The 20,535-nt window shown below is 36.0% G+C and overlaps 2 protein-coding genes and 1 non-coding gene across 4 annotated transcripts; 2 read left to right on the top strand and 1 right to left on the bottom strand.

Moving 5' to 3' along the window:
• Nucleotides 1-811: 811 nt before the first annotated feature.
• LOC147869857 (pfkB-like carbohydrate kinase family protein) lies at nucleotides 812-4,468 on the bottom strand. Its single transcript, XM_087333956.1, is given in 9 exon segments — nucleotides 812-1,095; nucleotides 1,423-1,906; nucleotides 2,071-2,153; nucleotides 2,497-2,611; nucleotides 3,006-3,103; nucleotides 3,190-3,237; nucleotides 3,325-3,427; nucleotides 3,809-3,949; nucleotides 4,336-4,468. Coding segments are annotated over 9 exon segments (1,218 nt in total). The 5' UTR covers nucleotides 4,408-4,468; the 3' UTR covers nucleotides 812-1,021.
• Nucleotides 4,469-5,851: 1,383 nt separating this feature from the next.
• TRNAQ-UUG (transfer RNA glutamine (anticodon UUG)) lies at nucleotides 5,852-5,923 on the top strand. The gene has a single exon. It is a non-coding gene; the product is annotated as a tRNA-Gln (tRNA).
• A 6,759-nt stretch (nucleotides 5,924-12,682) lies between these two features.
• Nucleotides 12,683-20,165, top strand: LOC147869859 (lysine-specific demethylase JMJ18-like). 2 transcript variants are annotated; one of them, XM_087333969.1, is made up of 12 exons: nucleotides 12,683-12,800; nucleotides 13,967-14,233; nucleotides 14,322-14,390; nucleotides 14,484-14,561; nucleotides 14,689-15,207; nucleotides 15,356-15,571; nucleotides 15,701-15,862; nucleotides 16,134-16,499; nucleotides 16,790-18,113; nucleotides 18,368-18,468; nucleotides 18,580-18,769; nucleotides 19,538-20,165. In XM_087333969.1, exons 2-12 carry the CDS (start codon nucleotides 13,985-13,987, stop codon nucleotides 19,669-19,671), a joined length of 3,408 nt encoding a protein of 1,135 aa, XP_087190095.1. In that variant the 5' UTR covers nucleotides 12,683-12,800; nucleotides 13,967-13,984; the 3' UTR covers nucleotides 19,672-20,165. The 2 variants fall into 2 exon arrangements, with proteins under 2 accessions (XP_087190095.1, XP_087190103.1); XM_087333977.1 differs by lacking the exons at nucleotides 18,368-18,468; nucleotides 19,538-20,165 and having other exon boundaries at nucleotides 18,580-18,757.
• The last annotated feature ends 370 nt before the right edge of the window (nucleotides 20,166-20,535 follow it).

Below are 20,535 nucleotides of genomic sequence, written 5' to 3' on the forward strand. Positions count from 1 at the left end.
AGCTTTGATTAGTCTATAGATAGATAGAGATGCATACAAAATCTTGGGTAAGAAGATTTGGCCCATTCCATGACACTTCTAATTCTAACTATGGTGTCCATTATGCATTTTGGTCTCTATTTATGTGTGTGGGTGTTTTATGTCATTATGTGTATCTTCTTCTCCAAAATTATTGCCAAACATAAGACATTGCATTCAACATGGATCGTAGGTTTCTTCCATAAGAGATTGTTGCATCGTCTTTGTCCATTGTATTTCTTTTGCGTTTGCCCTTGATATTCTATATTGTTCTCTGGAGCTTTGTTCTTTCGAGGGTTTTCCTAGTTTTGGTTTCGTTGTCGTTGTCAATTCAAGAATTTACTAGTGAATATTGCACTTGAGTGAGTGGGCACATGTGGCTATGAAAGGGATGCCTTTAGGGAGTGGACCAAATTGACAGTGTGTGGAAGGCAAACTTGAATATGGCCAAATTCAATGTATCAAAGAGTAATATTTAGATCTTCAAACTTGTTTAGGATAAAATATACACAATTAAAAAACACCCTCGTTTGTGCCCTATATCAATGTGTATAAAGTGTAGTCACTTGTAACTCAATGTCATAAGATCTTACATCACAAAGACTGTTAGCCAAGTCATATGGGAGCAATAGTGCAATTGTCAAACAAAGGTATCTATTTTTAGCACAAGAGATGTTTTTAAAACAAATGCTTTTGAAACAAAATGTGACGACTTCATAAAAATCGCCATATATTAAGATTGAAGATCCTAGCATCAATTTTGATTTCCTATAAATAGTTAAATAGTTCACTTTCAACATTGTAATTTCTACATTCTTTAACCTACATCACATTTCAAGAGGAAAGTACGTGCGCTCTAAATGGCTGCTTTGCGCTAGTTTTAGGCCTCATTCATGGCATATGATGATAGAAAAATAGGGAATAAGATTTCAATGAAAATTTTCAATTGTGATAGAATACAACTTAGCAAGATCCTAGAAGAAGGAACTCAAGTGCCATAATGTTATGAGCTAGGAAATGTTAATGTTTTGTCAAATTTCAACTCCTTCATTGAAGCCAGTACATGTTGTGCATCAACTGCAAATAACAACCACAAGGTCATCCATAACTAACCAAAGGAATCACTAAAATACTTCAAACATTTTTTATGAGCCGATCATAACGTTTACCCGGTGAAGGTCAAATATACATCTAGTTTAAGGTCTCACATTCCCCTAGCTAAGGTCCAACATTCACTTTGTCTAACATTTACCTTTTCATGGTCTCATATTTACCTAGCTATGATAAAGTATTCACCTAGTCAACATTCACCTCACCTGGTCAAGGTCTACTAGTCATCTAGATACGGTCTAACAATTACCAGGGTAAGAATAATATTTACCCTAGTTAAGCTGTCATATTTACCTCGCAAGTCTTCTTGACGTAGTAGATCTGAAGGGACGTTGAGCTCGGATTGAATGGCTTGTCTAGCCACCGCAATTCCAAATGCAATGCTTGAAGCCATTCTTTTATGCAAGGACAGAGCGGTTAGTGTACCCGCTACAAAGCAATCCCCTGCTCCTGAAAGACTCACAATCGATGCTTGCAATGCAGGGAAATGCAAATAACACAGATTATTTGATTGAATTGCATCTCCTCTCATTTTTTCCCCTTCTTTATCAATATGCCATTATTTCTTAGAGCAAAGCACGACACCATGCTCTCCAAGAGTCAACACCACATAGATGATACCTCTTTGAAGTAGTTTAAGGATAAATGGCTGAAGACGATGAATGAGTGAATGAGGATCATTGTCGACATTGGTTTGGTTCAAAACATCATCAGGATTGTAATCAGCACCCATTGCCATTGCCACAACCTCTGCCTCATTGGGTGACACGTACATTAACTGTAAAAGAAATAACAGAAAATAAGAAACAAGGGTTCGCATTTTCCAGAACATATAGTTGACTCATCACTTAGAAACTTATTTAGAATGCATATCCCCAGCTGAGGGTAAGTAATCTCTGCTAACAGTAAAAATAGGCGATGTGCAGTTATGGATGAACTCACATGTCGTGAAATAGTATTGTATCTCACTGATTTAGAGACTGAAACTGGCTCAAACCAGATAGGCAAATTTGCTGACTTGGCCACTACATGAAAAAATAAGAGGAATTTTTAGATACATGCATCCACACAATCTTGTGATTAGGTTGAGGTGCCACATGTAGGTGGGAACTGGAAATCTATAAAATAACATGAATACATTCTTGAACAAAGTGATAGCTGAAGTGAAGTGAATGACAAGATGCTAAAATGATGGGGCTTTCCCTTCTGTTTTGCATAATGACGCAATTAGCAAATAGCAAAGGTTCTAAGAAAATAATATTTGCAGCCAAAATGATGACAGCTTTCTAATATTTGATGTCCAACAGAAAAAAATACAGATTTACACAAAATTATATATCCACAAATCTTAAGGGAGAGAAACCTTACATATGCATGCAGCCTCTAGAGCATCTGTACTAAGGTTTGCATCGAGTACTAGGAAGCTAGCTCGTCTTATGTGACCCTCAAACTGACGAATCCATTCTGGAGTCAAATACTTTTCCTGTTCAGAGCAAGGTTCAGAAGACATGAGGAACCATAATCACGGTAAAAGAACAATGAACCTGATGGGCTTGCTCAGATAAATGGTTGTGCACACACACTGGCAGGTATTGATAATTATGAATCCTAGTTGTTTCATATGTATAGAATTTGGGCTAAGATATTTCCACAATTTAGGCCAATAGTAATCCTTAATTCCTTTGAGGGAATCTTCCAAAACTCTTGGTCATAGAATATCCAAAAGTTTCCAACTCCATGAATAAATAGCAATTCGACAACAAATAGCCCTTTTTTACTAAAATAATATAGCATACTAAAACGACTGTAAAGCATCCAAAGAGTTACAAACTAGACTATAAACATATTGAGAAGCAAAATTTGCACCAAATTCTCACAATAGTATGAGTATCAGCCACAGCTCCAGCTAATTCACCCTTTCCATCAAAAATAGCTGAAACAACAGGGGTCGATGCTCCAGAGCACTGAAGAATACCTGTAAACACAAATGAAAAAAGAAGTTATAATAATGATGTCAATCAAATCTAGCTAGAAGACACAATGAGAAGATCATAGACATACCATCTGTTACAAGTCTTAAAGATCGCCAATGTGTAAGCAAATCATCACCTAAAGAACCTTTCTCATGTCAGTATATTCTACATTCTCTAGAACATTAGAGTACACATTTGAAATTTAAAGAAAATGTTAAATTACCTGCCATATCTTTGCCAACAACACTGATAAGGAAAGGATTCATTCCTAGCTTACACATGCATTCTGCGATGTTTCTCCCAACTCCTCCCCTAACATACCGAACCTTTCATGCAAAGTTAAATCCACAAGAACAATCTTGAAAAGTGGATTATACTTCTAACTATGATCATAAAAATGAAAAATCTTTCAAAAATATAAGAATAACGTAAACGAGCATTCTTCATTGGGAGTTCACAATTTTTCTCTCCCAATGGGTACCTGGATGGATTGATTGATTCCTGAATAATTTCTTACACGCATGTGAATATGTCAGGATCAACATTTACCAGTTCCTTTACATCAATGAGATTAACTGACCATATCCTCTATCTGAAACTCTGATTTTTATGAGATCATAGAAAAGATCCACCTCTACATTTCCAAACACAAAGATGTTCGACCTCACGTGGTTGACTATAGAGTAGTGTAAGGATGAGAAACTTACTTTTCCAGGTGTTGTTGTGGCAGCTTGAAGGTGTTGCGTGGCATTAGGAGTAGCATGAATATCAACCACCATTGCCCCGATCACAACAGGGCCACCAAAAGGTGATGATGACGAGCAACGAGAAGGGAAGCATTGGGGCCCCTAACATGTAAAAATGAACAAATGAGAAAATAAATGTCAACCAGATGAAGGCAAAAACAAAATTCAGTGCAATTTCAAAAAATGTAGAACAAAACCATTTTGATTGATACATGGGAATGTTTCAGGATATCGCTACTCAACCCCGGAAAAGAGAATAGAAAAGGGAATGACTTGACCATATACTAACTAGCACGTATAATTTCTCGAGAGGGAAGGTGACCAAGTGCATTTTGGGGACGCCATGAAAACTTCAAGGGGGCATTCTCGGAAATAAATAGAAACTCAGGGGTATTTGGAGGTTTACCTTAATAAATAAAGACATACCTGCTCAGGGAGATTCGAGGGGGTTTGCTTTACAGAGGAAGACGAAGAAGAAGAAAACTTACTTGCTCGGAGAGTGGGAGATGGAGGTGTCGGACAAGAGCATCCAGCCTTCGTCTCCATGGATCCTCCTCCATCGATGTATATCTCTCTCTGTCTCTTTCTCCGTCTCTAATCAATCAATCGAGACGTATGTCAATAAGCCACAGTAGAGGAGCTCTATGTGTCTTGGCACATGCATGGATGCATACATACATATACATACATATACTAGAGACGAGTATGCATACATGCACACATACATATATCATGTTCTTTTCTTCTTTGTGTACCATCTCCATGTATTTTCCCTTGTGAGTTTAGAGCCAAGGGCATCGCATGATATTTTGAGACTTACAAAGCCTATGAAAGAATAATCACCCTGTTAGGGGTATATACTTATATTTTGGTTTTTTTTGTATCTTACCGACCCTAAAACATGATTCTCATATACAATTGGCAGCGTTGAGGGTAGAATCTAGATACAAACTTGAGAACATAAGTCATTCACGTTGGCTTATATACATACCAACAAATAATATCCATAGTAGCAATTACCAAGTGGAGGTGGAGGAGCTATGTATTCTCAAAGTTGTGCAGACCATGCTTACAGTTATTACCACGTGATTATATTGAATCCTATCTCAATAGACACATGGGTTTGGTCACATGTTCAATCCATGTTTCCCCATTCCTATAATAGAATGTATGGGCCTCGTAAGAATGATGATGGGCCAACATACAATGTTTATGCTCTGCCTTATTACATCCGGCATTTTTTATGTATAAAAGAGAAGTGTATCCATGTCATCTTCCCCATTCTAGACGGCACAAAAAATTGGGGCATGGTATTGTGGAGTACAAAGAAAGAAAGAAAGATATATTAATGTCTTCTAAGGCCAAAATTGGCCCAAAGACAAAGGAGAGGGGAATTGAAAGTTTGTGTGAGTGTGTAGATTGATTAGTTATATTACATAGTGCGGTTGAGAGGTTGCATCCTATGAGAAAGTCTATTGTGAGGTTGTATAAGAGTCTTAGTACTCGCACGATTGTAGTGTTTTGCGAGCATTTACATATAATCATATACATTGTAAATCTTTCTAAAAGTTCCCCTCATCCCTAGTTGACGATCTCAACAAGTATATAAATATCCATGGCAACTTCTCTCGATGGATCAAATGAATCTGTGATGTTTTAATTCAGAGAAGTTCGATGAAACATGTAGTCAGAATTAAACCTATCACTTGGTCTATTTTAGAACAAGTTAGGCCATTTGGTAAATGTAGCCTTTCATCACTAAACAAAAGTGGGCAATGTACAAATCATGTTGCAATAATGCAAAGATTGTTGACATAGTCAAGGAACTAGAGAATAAAGTTCTATGTAATGGAACGGATCAAAATAATATGCGTGTGTGAGAGAGAGAGGGGGGGAAGAGAGAATTAAGCATCGGCGACTATAAACTATCAAATTTGATCTGTAGGTCTTTGATTCAATTTATTTATATAGATTCAAATATGTCACAATCAGGAAATATCCGATGGTTCTATGGTGTAGTGGTTAGCACTTTGGACTTTGAATCCAACGACCTGGGTTCGAATCCCGGTAGGACCTTTTTCAACGTTTAACGCACAACATTTTAACGTCCGCTAAGAAGAGCATGCTTGTGTTCTTATAAGTGTTATTATGTTATGGAATATTAAATGGGAGTTCAATCCTCAGGGTTACAATTTTTACTTCACAACAATAGATCATTGTAAATGAAAAGTTGAATTTCTACATTCTCATTGCATATAGTATATGGAAAATGTGTGTGCATGTCATATGACCACTGGCATTATGCTACATGTAGAGCATTCTAAAATATCCTTTTTTGATAATCTGATGTGTTCAAGCTTTTTTTATTTTACAATAACCAAATTTCAAGTATCTTGTCCCTATATAAGCTCAAAGTTATGTGAGGTACTATGTTGAAGGTTGTTTATAGAAGAGAATTATTGGTCATCCATGGAACAATGCCTTCCAGTTAAAATTTGAAAATATTAAGTAGAGAGAACAAAGTCAAATTGCTCTGACAACTTTGATGATTCACAACCATTACCATAAGGAGTATACATAACTTTGCTAGAAACACGTGCAAAACATTAATGGAAGGACTATGACGTCAAACAAATAGATTCAAGTTGGGTGCATACAACGTTCAATATCAAATCATGTTCTCTTACTTTAGACTAACAAAGCAGTCTTTAAATATCATTGTTTATCATGGTAGAATGACCATTTTCCATCTTGTGAAGCCGCATGTACCCAAAATTCCAAATCTTGTTGTAACTAGTAGAGAAATTTAGATATTATCTTCTTAAAACACTTCCTTCACTTTCTAAGGTGTGAGAAAAGACAGGCCTCAAACTAACAAGATCGATATTGTCAATTGATGAACCGCCAACATACAAAAACACACTTATTGGTTTTCCTCATATTCTCGCTATTTTGAGAATGCCTTGCCAAATAATGAGCAATCATAACCACGTACATCAACATCACACGCTATTTCTAGGATCCTTGTGTATGAATAGCTGCATTGGACATAATTCTTGGCAATTTTCATATTCATTTGCACAACTTGATTGAACAACAAAGTCCCTAGGTTTACATCTTTCCCATTGTTTTTACAAGCACTACTCGATAGCACCAGAGGATGGCAAAGATTCGATCTTAAAAACCGCCTTATCAAAGTGGCCTACGCATCCAAACACCACCATTGTGCATGTATATGGGCGTGTTGGGCTTGGAATAATAGCATATGCCTTTGCTTCATCATGCCAAAATACGATTTGAGAAGATTTATGCCACATATCGGAAAGTCTTGATCGAGGGTGTACATGCACATGGAATCAATATGAAGGTGATATCATCTCGAAAGGAGACCATTATGTTGTTTCCTTTACAAACAATCCAATGCTTATGGACCTTGCTCTACCCAAATATGAGAGTACTCTTCAGTGATTATGTTCCAAATACAAAGCTTTCTGCCTTTGAGAGGTCACCACATTTGGAGTACAAAGAGTACATACATATACACCAAAACATTGTGTAGCCTGCAGGTACCAATTTGGAGTAAGCCTCCTGTCACAATCTTGTTGTCAATTTCTTTTTACTGATCAACAACCCTATGCTTCCACAACCTTCAAAGATAGAAATGAAAGTGGCAGTAATTTTGGAGGGAATCCCTCTCCTTTGCATCCTTTCAAAGCACATCAAATACTTCATGATCTTGCCCACCTTGTGTGAGAAAATCCTGCAATAAGTGAAGATCAAACAATGACATCTCTGATAGGGATTTCTGAATACTCCTTGAGTCTTTGCAAGTGCATCACATTTGCTTACATTTTCACCAAGAAGACACATTACCAAGAAGAATAGTTTTATTCAGGAAGCCCCCTTCTGGCAATGTCATCATGAGTTCTGTTTTGCCCCCTTTTTCCATAGCTACCACATTGCCACAAGCCTTCAAAATGCAAGTAGTTTTGGCCATGTCTGGGGATGCATGTACCCTGCCATGAGTGCATTCCAAAGATACCACATTTTGAGCTCCAAGTTCATCATGCACTTTCTTGTGGTTTTGCAGCCATGGATTGATCATGCACTCCTTGAGAAGCCTCTCTCGACAATCTCCTCATGGATGTCTTCATCCATGTGGATAGCTCCCCTTTGCTACTACAAGCTTCCAATATGAAAGTGCAAACAACTGCATTTGATGAGAACCCTAAACTGAAAAAACTTTTTACATACTGTTGGTCTTTTTCTAGAATCAAAACCTCATGGACAAACTCAGGAAAACACAGGAATTCACCTGAAGAAGCCCACTCGATCCTTTTTTTTGAAAAAAAACCAGCTTTAAGCTTAGGAAATCTTCCGTCCACCAAATCTACCGATCATTAAGGGAGATGTTTCTTATTTAGTTGGTAGGAATGTTCAGTAATTACTTTAGGCTACAACAATCACAACATGGATCATGATCCTCTCCTTATTTAAGGATATAGGTGGAAAAATAAGTATGTTAAGTGGCCGCTAAAATGTTCTTCCCTTTTGTAGAAAATTATAGCGGCACATGCCTGCCAAGTAGAAGAATCTATCGAAATCATTCTATGAATGTATAAATGAAAAAGAAATAGATCTAAGTTTCAATATCAGTGATCATTTTAAAGATATTTTATGGTTTTAAAACTTAACAGTCTTTCCATTTATTGTTTGCATAAAGATTCGGAAGCCATGCTCTCTCACGAGCCATGAATCATATACATACATATATATGCAAGCGAGAAAAACAAATAGCTTGGAAGATTCTTTTGATATCACAATTAACTATCCAATCAAAGTAGACTGAAAGTATCATCTTCTTTAAAAATGTCTCTAGAATAGGCCCTTTTTTCATTTCAAAATATGGGGTTTTGCTTCTCTCCAGAACACACTTTGTGTGCATCTTGCAACTCATGTTACCTCTTATTCAACACACCTCTTGTTTTAAATGTATCGAAGAAATAGAAATGTGTCACATAGTTGGCGAATATATGTCTCTACTTATTTAATAAGTTCAATAAGATGTTATATCCGATGACATAATGCGATGGGCGGTTAAAAGAAGGTCAATCAATCCAAGAATGAAGCATAGAATTGAATTAAATTGAAAAACTACTTTGAATCTCAAATATTTATTACTAAATAAAATTATGTCCCTTCTGATGTGATTTCAATTTTCACTCACTTGGTGAGATGTGAAAGTAAATCTATGTCATTCATGATAAGCATAATTTATGTGAACCTAAACGATAGACTTAGTTGACTACGAATGAAGTTAAATCAAAGCATTACAAATAATGGAATAATTTATGATGTCAATTATTTCTATTGACGATCTTTGAAAGAGACGAGTTGCGAATTTCTTTCCATAGTGTTACGTATAATACACGATAGCATCTGCCAAGCAACAATCCTTGAAGTTGAAGGGCACACTTACTTTTCTTGTGGATGTGTATTTTTCCAGGAACCCTTCTTAAGTGGAATGCAAAAAAATAATATTTCTTGGCTTTCTTTCTGGAAAGCATGAACTCAAAAATTGTCCAATTGCATTTATAATGCACTAGAAAGTTTTCTAGATTCATATATAACTTATTATCAATAATTCAATAATAAAGGAATAGTATAGGATGCATTAATTTATGTATCCTTCTTTTGGACAAAAGTAGTTTGTTCCGAATTAATAGGTTTGGAAACACAATTCGACAATGAAATCGACCCAAATATCTAAGTTAATTTATGATTTTAGCCGTAATACTAATATTGCATTATAGACAAGGTATCAAAATTTTAGTTTCTGATTGGGGTAATGTCCATAAAGATGAGGACAACAATATTGCTAGAAATAATGTCAAAATCCAAACTACAATGTCAACTGATGTTTCAAAACTTTTTAAAGGTATTTTTTATGACCAATATTTTGATCTAAGACTTATCAAAATGATAACTGTTATTTTGTATATAGGCCAAAATATGATTAAAAAACTTAGAAAAATTTGTATTAGAAGTTATCCTCGTGGACAAAACCCCTATAGGCATACTACAACCTTCAAATTTGTGGCATGCTTGTATTTTGCTCAACATTGTTGTCTAATAGGTAATGTGTTAGTATCAAGAAGCTGACTAATGGATGTATTAAGTTATTGTATCACTTCTAACTTTTTCTTTACGTTGCTCTCTAAAGGTAGAGGTCATCAAATTAGTCTCCTTCAAATATATTCATAGCTACACTTTCAGTCAAAAGCATCTCGATTATATTATGCTCACGAAATGATATAGTCTCGTTAGAAGGTGGGTTCTTAGATTTATTTAGTGGAACATTGTTGTTTCATATTTTTGTTGAAGATTGAAGTATGTTAGTCTTTTCATCTAGACATTGAAGTGAGTTGTAAAATTCTTCAAATAAACCTTACATAATATACAAAAGATAAGAATCAAGTTATGAAACACAAATATATACTTGAAATACAAAGATGCCAAATAGTGTTATGTTTTTTTGAAAGTGCTTGGTTTCACAGTACTAAATTGCTCGATCGAGTCATGGACAACTACTAGGATTCTCCAAGACTTAATTGTGGACTAACTCAACACTCTTGAATAGCCATGAAAATTTCAAATTCCTCAGCCACACAAAGACAATATAAATCCGATACATTTGCAACCAACAAAGTTGTAACATATATTTGTTTAGTTTTTGTTGGAAAGTATTGATCACCATGTTCATTATATAACATCGTACAAGGAATAAATCAGGTATATACCCATGACATTGTCTCTAACTTTTCAAAGCAAACTTCACGGGTGACAACCCATTAATATTAGGAGATTTAATCAACTACGTGTAGCTTGACAAGGCAACGTCATCAAACATGTGCCGATAAGGCCATCACTAGTTAGCAATACCATGTTCCATATAGCACGTTGGAGTGTGGAATTTAGGCATCCTTGTCATAAGACCATGTTCCATCTAACTATGTGGGATTTTTATTTCTTGTTCACTAATAGCTCTTAAGAGATTGTTAATGGAACAAATTGAGGCACTACGGTATGTCTAAAGTGGAGAAAATGATTATGACCATTTGATCATTTTCAAGGATTTCGATATATTCTATTTTATACTACAATTGGTGAAACATTGTGTGTGAAGAAAAGCACTTCAAAAAAGAATGACCCAATCACAAACTATTAAGAAGATACATTGGTTGCATCAACAAAAAATGGATGTAATTGTAATAAAACATGCTTCACTTGCAAAAAAAGCGACGTCATTCTTCACAATTAAGTGTTGTTTACATATGCTTAGATGTCATTGTTTTCAATGAAATATTTTTTTCATGCAATGATGCTAGACAGAATGACCTAACCAAAAAGAATGTCCTAAATTGAGAAATCATGATATTTTGCGCAAATTTCAATATTTAAGGCAGACCCTTAAGAGATAGATGAAACTTGGTAAAACAATGTTTGCAGATGCAAGCCATCAATTAAATTTGATTTCCATAGAAAGTTATGAAAGGCTTGCCGAAGTTACAATCTTTTATGTGGTGCTAGTTGAAGTAGAGTGCAAATACATTGCTTTTGCTTCACCTTAACCCTGAAACTCCGAGTCACCCCAAACATTCTAGATCAAATGACTCGTTGCATGTCATGTGAATAATGAGTACTCTTGCCTAATAAGTTCTCAATGTTTTTTTTCACACCACTATATGGTCGGGCTATTTTCATGTATGTTTTAACATGCTTTATTCACAAACAATGGTCATTGTTAAAAATAGAAGCTTCTCCTCATTTGTATCCATGGAGAGTGCACATTTGTTTTAGAAAAAGGAGGCTCTGAGGCCCATACAATGGTCTTCCATGTCCATATAGAGTATAACAAACCTCTTCCCCCCTAACACAGCAATTTTGGTGGAGATCACCACATGCTTGCACATTCTAAACTAATGACAATGCTATTAATACCACAACAACCAAGTGCATTTATAGATTCTATATTTATTAAAATATGTTTTCGGGGCCCACATTGGATGTGATGACCTTGCTTTTGCACCACAACAAATCCAACTGAAAGCAGATCGTGCCAAGTTCTAAACCTGCAAAAAATGGTGGAGGCACACAAACAATGGACCAAAAAACATCGTGATGTAAGAAAAGGAAGCGACTAAATAAAGGCAACTTCCACAGGCTCTAATAAGGCGATCAAAACAACCCCATATTTGCTTACAACAACTAATGGTGTAGTGAGCGCCAAGAGAGTGTGAAAACTCGGGGGGGGGGGGGCAAGTGGCTTCAGGCGTGAAGGGGATTCAACAAGCATTGGTCGGGCTTCAGGCAGTGTCATCGGAAGGCGAAGGCTGATGATTGTGTGTGGTGTAAGCCACATAAATTGTCCGAGACAAAAGAGCAATAGCAAGAGCTACTCGTCTGTTAGTTGATAACATTGTTTCCCGAAATTTGACATGTGACAAATATATATCATATCTTCCTTGCTTTTCATGTACCCTCCTCCCCAAACCCACCTACCAAATGAAAAACCACCACAAAAAGCAAAGGGAAAACATTAAAACAACAACAAAATTGCACTCACCTGAGTTGTTTTTTTTTCTTTCTCCAAGCGGTTTCCTGAAAAGCAAAAAGCAAAAAGCAAAAAGCAAAACGCAAGACCAAACAAAAAAGCAGGAAAACGCAAAACAGAAGAATAAAAATCTATCTATCTATTTATACCCAAAACAAAAAGAGAAGGGAAAAAAGAAAACGGTGAAATTTTAGTTTTTCTTATATTTTTATTTTGTTGCTGTTGAATTAAATCAATCGATTATTGGGTTATATTATTTTATTCTATGCCTTGTCCTTCATCTTCTTCACAAAGACGCATATTGGATCTGCTATTCCTTGGTCTGTAACAACCCCACAGGTACGCACAAATCTTGCTTGGACCTTCAACTGTTCTTGAAATCACGGTTTGTTATCGTGCTGTTGTTATGCTTCTTGGTTCAAATTACGGTGCCGTGGTTCGAATTAGGGTTTTTCTGTTTCAAAGTACCGTGTGTGTAAGTAGATTTCTTTTGTAATGCTTTGATTTAAAATAGACTTTGTTTATTTCAAATTTAACTTTGGGTAAGTGGGGCTCTTTGGCCATTCTGTGGGTAAAATTAGTGTATTTTAAATTGGGATTTGTGGAACCTTAGTTTCTTTCATTTTGGTTTGGGTTCAATTATGGTTCTGTGTGATTGGGTTTGTTTTATTATGTTGTCAAATTAGGAAATTTGTAAGTTGGTTTCTTGTATTATGCTTTTGTCCAAATCACGGTTTGTATACTTCTTCTTTTGCTGCGTGGATAAAGGTATAGTTTGTACAAGTGTGCCGTGTTTAAATTAGAGTTTCTGTAAGTTGGTTTCTTTTGTTCTTCCACGGTTCATGTTAGGGTTTCTACTTAGTTGGTTTCTTGCTAGGCTAGGCAACTGGGTTGCAACTTGCTTTTGTTTCTTTTAGGAATTTGCTGTTCGATTTTCTGCCCTCTCTGAGATACGTTCTGTCTTGTTTTCGAGAAATATAAGGCGCTGTTTTGTAAGAATTTAGGGTCTGTGTAAATGGAATCCGTTTGCTTTTTATAAGGCTTTCTCATATGTTCTCTTAATGTCTTTATTGGTTTTACAGCAGTTTATGGTGATCTATAAGAAATTGAGGTTTGTGGGAATGAGAAATAAGGGGTTTGTGTAATTGGTTTGCTTGTGGTTTTTTCTAAAGATTCCTAGATTTTGTCATAAAGTTTTGTGTTAGAGAGGAGCATATGATGTTCTTGTAAGAAATTGAGGTTTGTGTGACCACGTTTCCTTTTTTAATACTCTTATTCAAGTCTGTACTATACGTTTTTCATGAAATAGTGACTCATTCTTATTACATGCTTAAATAATGAAGGAATCAATGTAAGCTGTATTAGAGCATACATAAAATTAGACATAAAATAGGTTCTTTACAAGGGTTTCATGTTCCTTTCATGTATTATCTGTCCTGTTGTAAGTGTACATAAAGCTATGAACCATAACTAAATTGCTGCCTTGGGATGTACTGTGCAAAAAGTGTTTTGATGGAGTTGAAATGTTGACAAATACCAAGAACGTTGGAATGTCTCCATCCATCATCTCTACATTAAAGAGAGTGCACGAAGACCTGGATGGTGCAACCTTGGGTAACTCTCCTAATCCAAGGCATTCAAAGAGGCAGATTGGTTGTATTAGTGATGAGGAAAGGAAAGTTGTTCATACTTCACGGAGCAAACGATGGATAAGCTATCATGACAACGAATCAAGTTCAGGTTCTTCAGAAGATGAGTCTGAGTGTGAAAAGGTGCGTCTAATTTTTATAGCTTTGTATAAACACATTGGGTTGGGTTTCATCATCCAATTTGATCTGATACTGTACCTTGCTTTTGTAGACCTGTCTATCATCAGATCTCCCTATTGGTGTTATTAGGGGTTGTGCGTCTTGTGAAGGCTGTCAGAAGGTATGATACAACTTCAAAAGAGAATACAGAATGATGTGAGTTTTCACCTTATAGGGAAAATTTGAAGGAATTGTGGTTGTATCATGTAACTAGGTTATTGCAAGATGGAAGCCAGAGGAGGGATGTAGGCCAACACTTGAGGATGCGCCAGTGTATTTTCCACTTGAATCAGTAAGTATGCATGCCAAATTACATTTGAGTAATTAGTATTTGTTTTTTTGTATGATATGGCATATGGGTTCCTGTTTGTAAAAATGCACTCGTATGATGTGATGTGCTAATGGATTGCTCTTAATAGGAGTTTACGGATACTGTAAAGTATATTGCAAGTATAAGTGCTGAAGCAGAACAATATGGCATTTGTCGGATTGTTCCTCCACATTCTTGGTGCCCTCCTTGTTCATTAAATGATGTGGAAAAGAGGCAAACAACAGAATTCTGTACAAGAGTGCAAAGATTAGATAAATTGCAAGTTAGGGAGGCACGTGTAAAGAAAGAAAAGAAGAAGAAGAAGAGAAGTAGGAGGATACGACGTGGCTGTCGCAGTAGTAGTAGAAGATCATTGATTTTCAACAGAAGGTGCAAAGAGACCCATGAGGACACTTCTGATGATGATGGCCATTTTGGCTTTGAACCTGGACCAACATTCACTCTACAAGGATTTGAAAAGTATGCCGATCAATTTAAACGAGAGTATTTTGGATTAGAAGACCAAAATGAACTGTCATCTTGTTTTATCCCAAAGAATGAACCGTCAATTGAGTGCATAGAAGGAGAGTATTGGCGAATAGTGGAGCATGCAACTGAACAGCTCGAGGTACTTATTGAGTTTGAACCAATAAAAAATAAGTAACTTTGAAGGATAAATTAAAAAAATGGCGCTATACTTAAAAACAAAATTTCTGAGAATGCCACAAATTTGGGTAAACATTTGTTCAAAACATTCTCTGAATGTTAACATGTAGGTTTTATATGGAGCGGATATTGAGACGGAAGAGTTTGGGAGTGGGTTTCCAAAGAAGAAACCCGGGATAGTGCCAAACTCTTATGAGAGTTCAGGATGGAACTTGAACAACATTGCACGGCTTCCAGGGTCTGTATTGAGTTTTGAAGAAGGGAAAATTTCTGGAGTATTGGAACCATGGTTGTATGTAGGGATGTGCTTTTCATCCTTTTGTTGGGTAAGATAATGCTCTTAACAATTTATTGAGTAACAAATTCTCTCGCACGGATTTAGCCTTTAGGCTATTTTGATGTTAGCTCCTCATGAAAATATCCGTCATTTTGATGAATTCTTTGACTATTTGCAGCATGTAGAAGATCATCATCTTTACTCTGCAAATTTTATGCATTTTGGCTCTCCAAAAGTGTGGTATGGTGTGCCTGGTTATGCTGCATCTAAATTGGAGGAGGCAATGAAGAAACACTTACCTGATTTGTTCGAGGAGCAACCAGACTTACTACATAATCTGGTTGGTTTCTGCATTGTAAGAGAGTCTATTAGTGTAGTATTTGGAGAGGCCCCAAGTTTTCTCTACCAAATTTGAAACTCACATTGCGTTGTAACCCTTGAAGCTTGAAAAACTTGCAAATTTAGAGAAACTCTAAAAGAAAAACTTCTGATAATCCCGTGAACGATTTTCCCAAGCTAGTAATGATGTTTTTTTAAACATTTTTGATAAAACAATTTTATTTGAACTTTTATTAAAGTACAGTATAACCTATTTGCTCCCTGATTGGCAGATAACACAATTGTCCCCCACTATATTAAGAGCAGCTGGTGTTCCCATATACAGGGCCGTGCAAAGGCCAGGAGAATTTGTTATAACATTCCCGAAGGCTTACCATGCTGGATTTAACTGTGGATTTAACTGTGCTGAAGCTGTCAATATTGCACCCATTGATTGGCTGCCTCATGGGCAGATGGCTGTAGAGCTATACAAAGAACAGAGGCGTAAAACCTCAATATCCCATGATAAGCTTTTATTTGCTGCTGCAAAGAAATATGTAGGAATATCAGAGCACTTTCCTGAAATAGAACTCAATGCCAGTTTTTCTGCATGGGAAAGATCATTTACACAGTATGAAGTTCTTGTCAAGGTTTTGAAGGTATAGTATCTGAACAATTTAACAATTTTCTAGTTGGTTTTTTTATACAACCACATCAATGCTTCCTACATGTTGGCTATTTACCAGAAAATCCCTCAGTTTACGAACATTACCAGAATATTCCGCACTTTGAAAATTTGCTATTACGTAGGGTATTCTGGTAGTTTCTGAAAATAGAGAGTATTCTGGTAAATATTCAAAAAGTTGGTTATTTTCATCTTTTCCCCAATTTTTATTGCTTTTGGATTTTTTGAAGGCTTGACTTTGCAAGATTCTTTCTTCATCTGTAGGATCGCGTGGATTTGGAGCATAAACGACGAGCTTTGGTTGAAAAATTTGTGCATGTTGAGAAGATGCTGAGTGATTTTGATATTGTTCATGAAAGAGAGTGTTCACTATGTCATTATGACTTGCATCTTTCTGCCATAGGTTGCAAATGCCAACAAGAGATATACGCATGCTTGGAACATGTGCATGACCTTTGTACATGCGATGGAACAAAAAAGTATGCATTATATCGCCATAGTTTATCTGAGCTAGATACTTTTGTGGCAACTTTAGAAGGAAATATTCACGCAGAACTTTGCAATGAAAATGTATTGTCAAACATTTCTGAAGTAGAGACATCAATGGCAACTTCTGAGAAACATGCTGAGAACAATGGAAATATAGATTCTATGAATGGACTATCTGCATCATCTGCAACTCTCATGCACAAAATGTTGAACGAAAACATGAAACTTCCTCAGAACATTAGTGCATCAAAGATTAGGGAACATGCTGAGTTGATTGTGCTTAGTGATGATGAAGATTGTCATGATAGGCATTCTATTTCTACTATTGCATGCCTTAAAGGTGGAGTTAGCATGGATTCTACCACAATGGACTTGAATCTGCTACCATCAAGAACAATGAATCAATGTAATGATAATGAAGATTATCCTGAGCGGCATTCTGTTTCTACTAATGCATATACAAAACTTTCAGTTAGTGAGGATTGGAAAACAATCAATTTGAATATGTTACCATCAAGAACAATGGTACAATGTGGTGATAACGAAAACTGTCCTGACACACATTCTATTTGTAAGAATTCTACTGCAGTGGACTTGAATGTGCTACCATCAAGAAAAAAGCAATGTGCCATTAATATTGGTTGGAATAATATGCCAAAGACTTCGCAGTTGGGATGCATGGATGGAATTTATATTCACAAGAATGATCATTCAATGGGGTCACAAGCAGGGTCTACAGATCAAAGGTCTACCACATTGATGCATCAAAGACATATGGAGAATGAACATGCTGATTTGGCCTTGAAACTGCATACTAACTTTCAAATGAACAATGTGGGATTGGACAGTGAATGGCTACAACTAGGAAATGATAACAGACATTCACAAGTGGATAATTCAGCGTCCTGTCTTTCAAGTCAAAGTGAACGTGACTTGAGTTTTGATGCCCTTGTTTCTACTTTCATACCTAGAAACAATTCAAAAGAGAGTAACTACTTATCAAGTAAATGGCAAGGTCGTTATTCAGTCGATCTTCTAAATGCTGGTAGAATTGTGGCAGGAAATGCTTGGTGCAACAAAGATGCAATTTTTCCTGCAGGTAATAAATCTGCATTCTCTGAATAAAGGACTGAACTTCAGAATGTATAAGAATGATTCAAGAGTTTTAAAAGGGACAACTTTGGTATTTGTTAATTATGTAGTGTTTTTATTTTGCTAAGTTCCATTATTTTGATTCTAGTTTCAATAGGGCGGGCGTATAGTATGACACTTGTTGGTGATTCTTCATTATTGGTAGTGTTTGAAATGGGCCATCTTTGGAAATTATTAGTGATGATTTACTTTTTTGTATAGGTTTTCAAAGTTGTGTTTCATTTCCAAGTATTTTAGATCCGTCTCAACCGTGTTTATATGTATCTGAGATTCTAGATGGTGGTCAGGAACCCCTTTTCAAGGTAATACTGCGAGGAATATCTGAATGTGCCAATGTCATTACCAATTCATGTAGTATGGATTCTCTATTTGCAATGTCATTATTGATTCATATAATTTTATACACACTTCAGGTTTCCATGAAAGATTGTCCCACTGAGGTGTTTGTCCATCCTAACATTGATAATTGCTGGCAAATGGTTCAAAAGAGAGTAAATATGGCCATTCAGCTTCGTCATGGCCATTGCAAGGTGGGGTTGCCATCTAATGAAGTTCGGGGATATGAATTGTTTGGTTTTACATCCCCACACATTATTAAGGCAAGTCTCTCTCTCTCTCTCTCTCACACACACACACACACATGCGTGCGCGCGCATTCACGCACGCACGAGATACACACACACACGCATTCACGCACGCACGAGATACGCATGTAGACATTTTTTGAAATTCTTGATTTGCTCTAGAAAATTCACCAGGGATTTATTCATGTAGATAATTTGTTCTAATAGTTCCAATAAAATCTTTAAAGCTAAATTTTTTGTGGATAGATATGTTTCACAAATTGTGATTTGTACATACACATTATTGAGGCCAGATTTTTTTCATTGCATGCTTTGAATTTGTATGTGATTTCTCATAGACTATAGGTTTTTCATGACATGCATACATTGTCATGAGTAGAGGTTTCTCATGGAAAGACGTATTTGGCAAATTTTTAGTTATTTTCTTTGAAAAAATGTTAAAAGAGTCAAAGCTTTTCAGGTAGACATTAGTTTCAGATATATACCTTGTGAAATGCCAATAATAGAGGATCCTCAATGTTCATGTAGACATGTTTTGAAATTATCTTTATACTTGAAAAACGTTAAAAGACACGTTTACAAATGTCTCTATTTTTGTGATGTACATTTAAAAAAAGGTTTCAGATAAGAGGGGGTTTTATGACTTTTTTTGAAATGATTTATGCTGGAAGGTAGATGTCAAAAGACATGCTTCAAGATTTGTGAATAACATCGCAAAAATGTTGAGAAGGGTTCTCAAGAAAGAAATATATTACTAATTTTCATTAATAAAAAAATTTGCAGGCAGTAGAATTGTTAGATAGGCATCACCAATGTCTCGAATATTGGGCAGCTGCAATCAAATTATTTGGAAATCAGATTTGGACACGAAAGAGGAGCTTTCATCAACCATCTGAAGTCTCTGGATTCCATTGTGAATAGATTGTTAAGAGCAACGTAGATCCTTACACAATATAATGCCTTGGTAGAAGACGTGGCATTTGTGGATGCAATGTGAGCAATTGTCACGATAGGTAGTTTATTGCATGAGTGGCTGAAAATTTGTGTGGAATCACATATTTTTTCCATTCATCATTTCTTTTTTCTTTTCACTTTTGGAGGGCAAACTTCATCTTGCCTACATTCTCCATAATGTGGATGGAATTGTGTATATCTTTTGATGTATAACCTTTTGTGGTTGCCTACTAGAAGAGCTCCACTTTGTCAAAATGGCAAGAAGGTATAGAAGAAAAGCAAACACCTTTGAGGGGTGCACATGCGGAGAAAAGATAAAAAATAATAATATTTTTTGACATTTGTTCTGATGTCTCGTGCCCATCAGAAAATCATTTATTGACTGTCAAAGAAGATTGATTGATATATGGGAAGTATAAGATTACTTGTGACAAATTGGGTAATAATATGTAAATTGGCTATATACGTTTGTATCATATGCAAAGGTTTTTTTCCCTCTACTTGTTTGTGGAAAGCCACCTAGTAAAAACCATTTTTGGTTGCAGTCTCACGACTTAATCAAAACAAATATTTGCATGGGTGATAGTTGCTTTTCTTGCCATCTTGAGAATGACTGAAGAATATGAAGATGTTTACGAATTCAAGTTGAAAGAGGTGCTTGAAAGAGATGTATGGCTTGCACACATGGATGCTAATTGGTCGACCATTATTATTAGTTGTGTTATCGTAGATGGGCTTTGCTTGCATAGTATGAATCAAAATCCAATAGATATGAAGAGAATCTTTGAAAATATTCATGTGATGGGATGAGCATACTAGATGGGTCAAATT

Source organism: Azolla caroliniana, unplaced genomic scaffold (genome assembly GCF_043228905.1).
Source record: "Azolla caroliniana isolate FFs.n. ecotype wild unplaced genomic scaffold, voAzoCaro1.0.p SCAF_1, whole genome shotgun sequence".
Classification (NCBI taxonomy): Eukaryota; Viridiplantae; Streptophyta; class Polypodiopsida; order Salviniales; family Salviniaceae; genus Azolla; species Azolla caroliniana.

Excerpts from the sequence above, each read along its gene's own strand:
- LOC147869859 (XM_087333969.1), top strand. The coding sequence starts at position 13,985 with ATGTTGACAAATACCAAGAACGTTGGAATGTCTCCATCCATCATCTCT. Across the intron at positions 15,208-15,355 it reads ATGCAACTGAACAGCTCGAG|GTTTTATATGGAGCGGATAT; the intron begins GTACTTATTGAG and ends GTTAACATGTAG. Across the intron at positions 15,863-16,133 it reads CAGACTTACTACATAATCTG|ATAACACAATTGTCCCCCAC; the intron begins GTTGGTTTCTGC and ends CCTGATTGGCAG.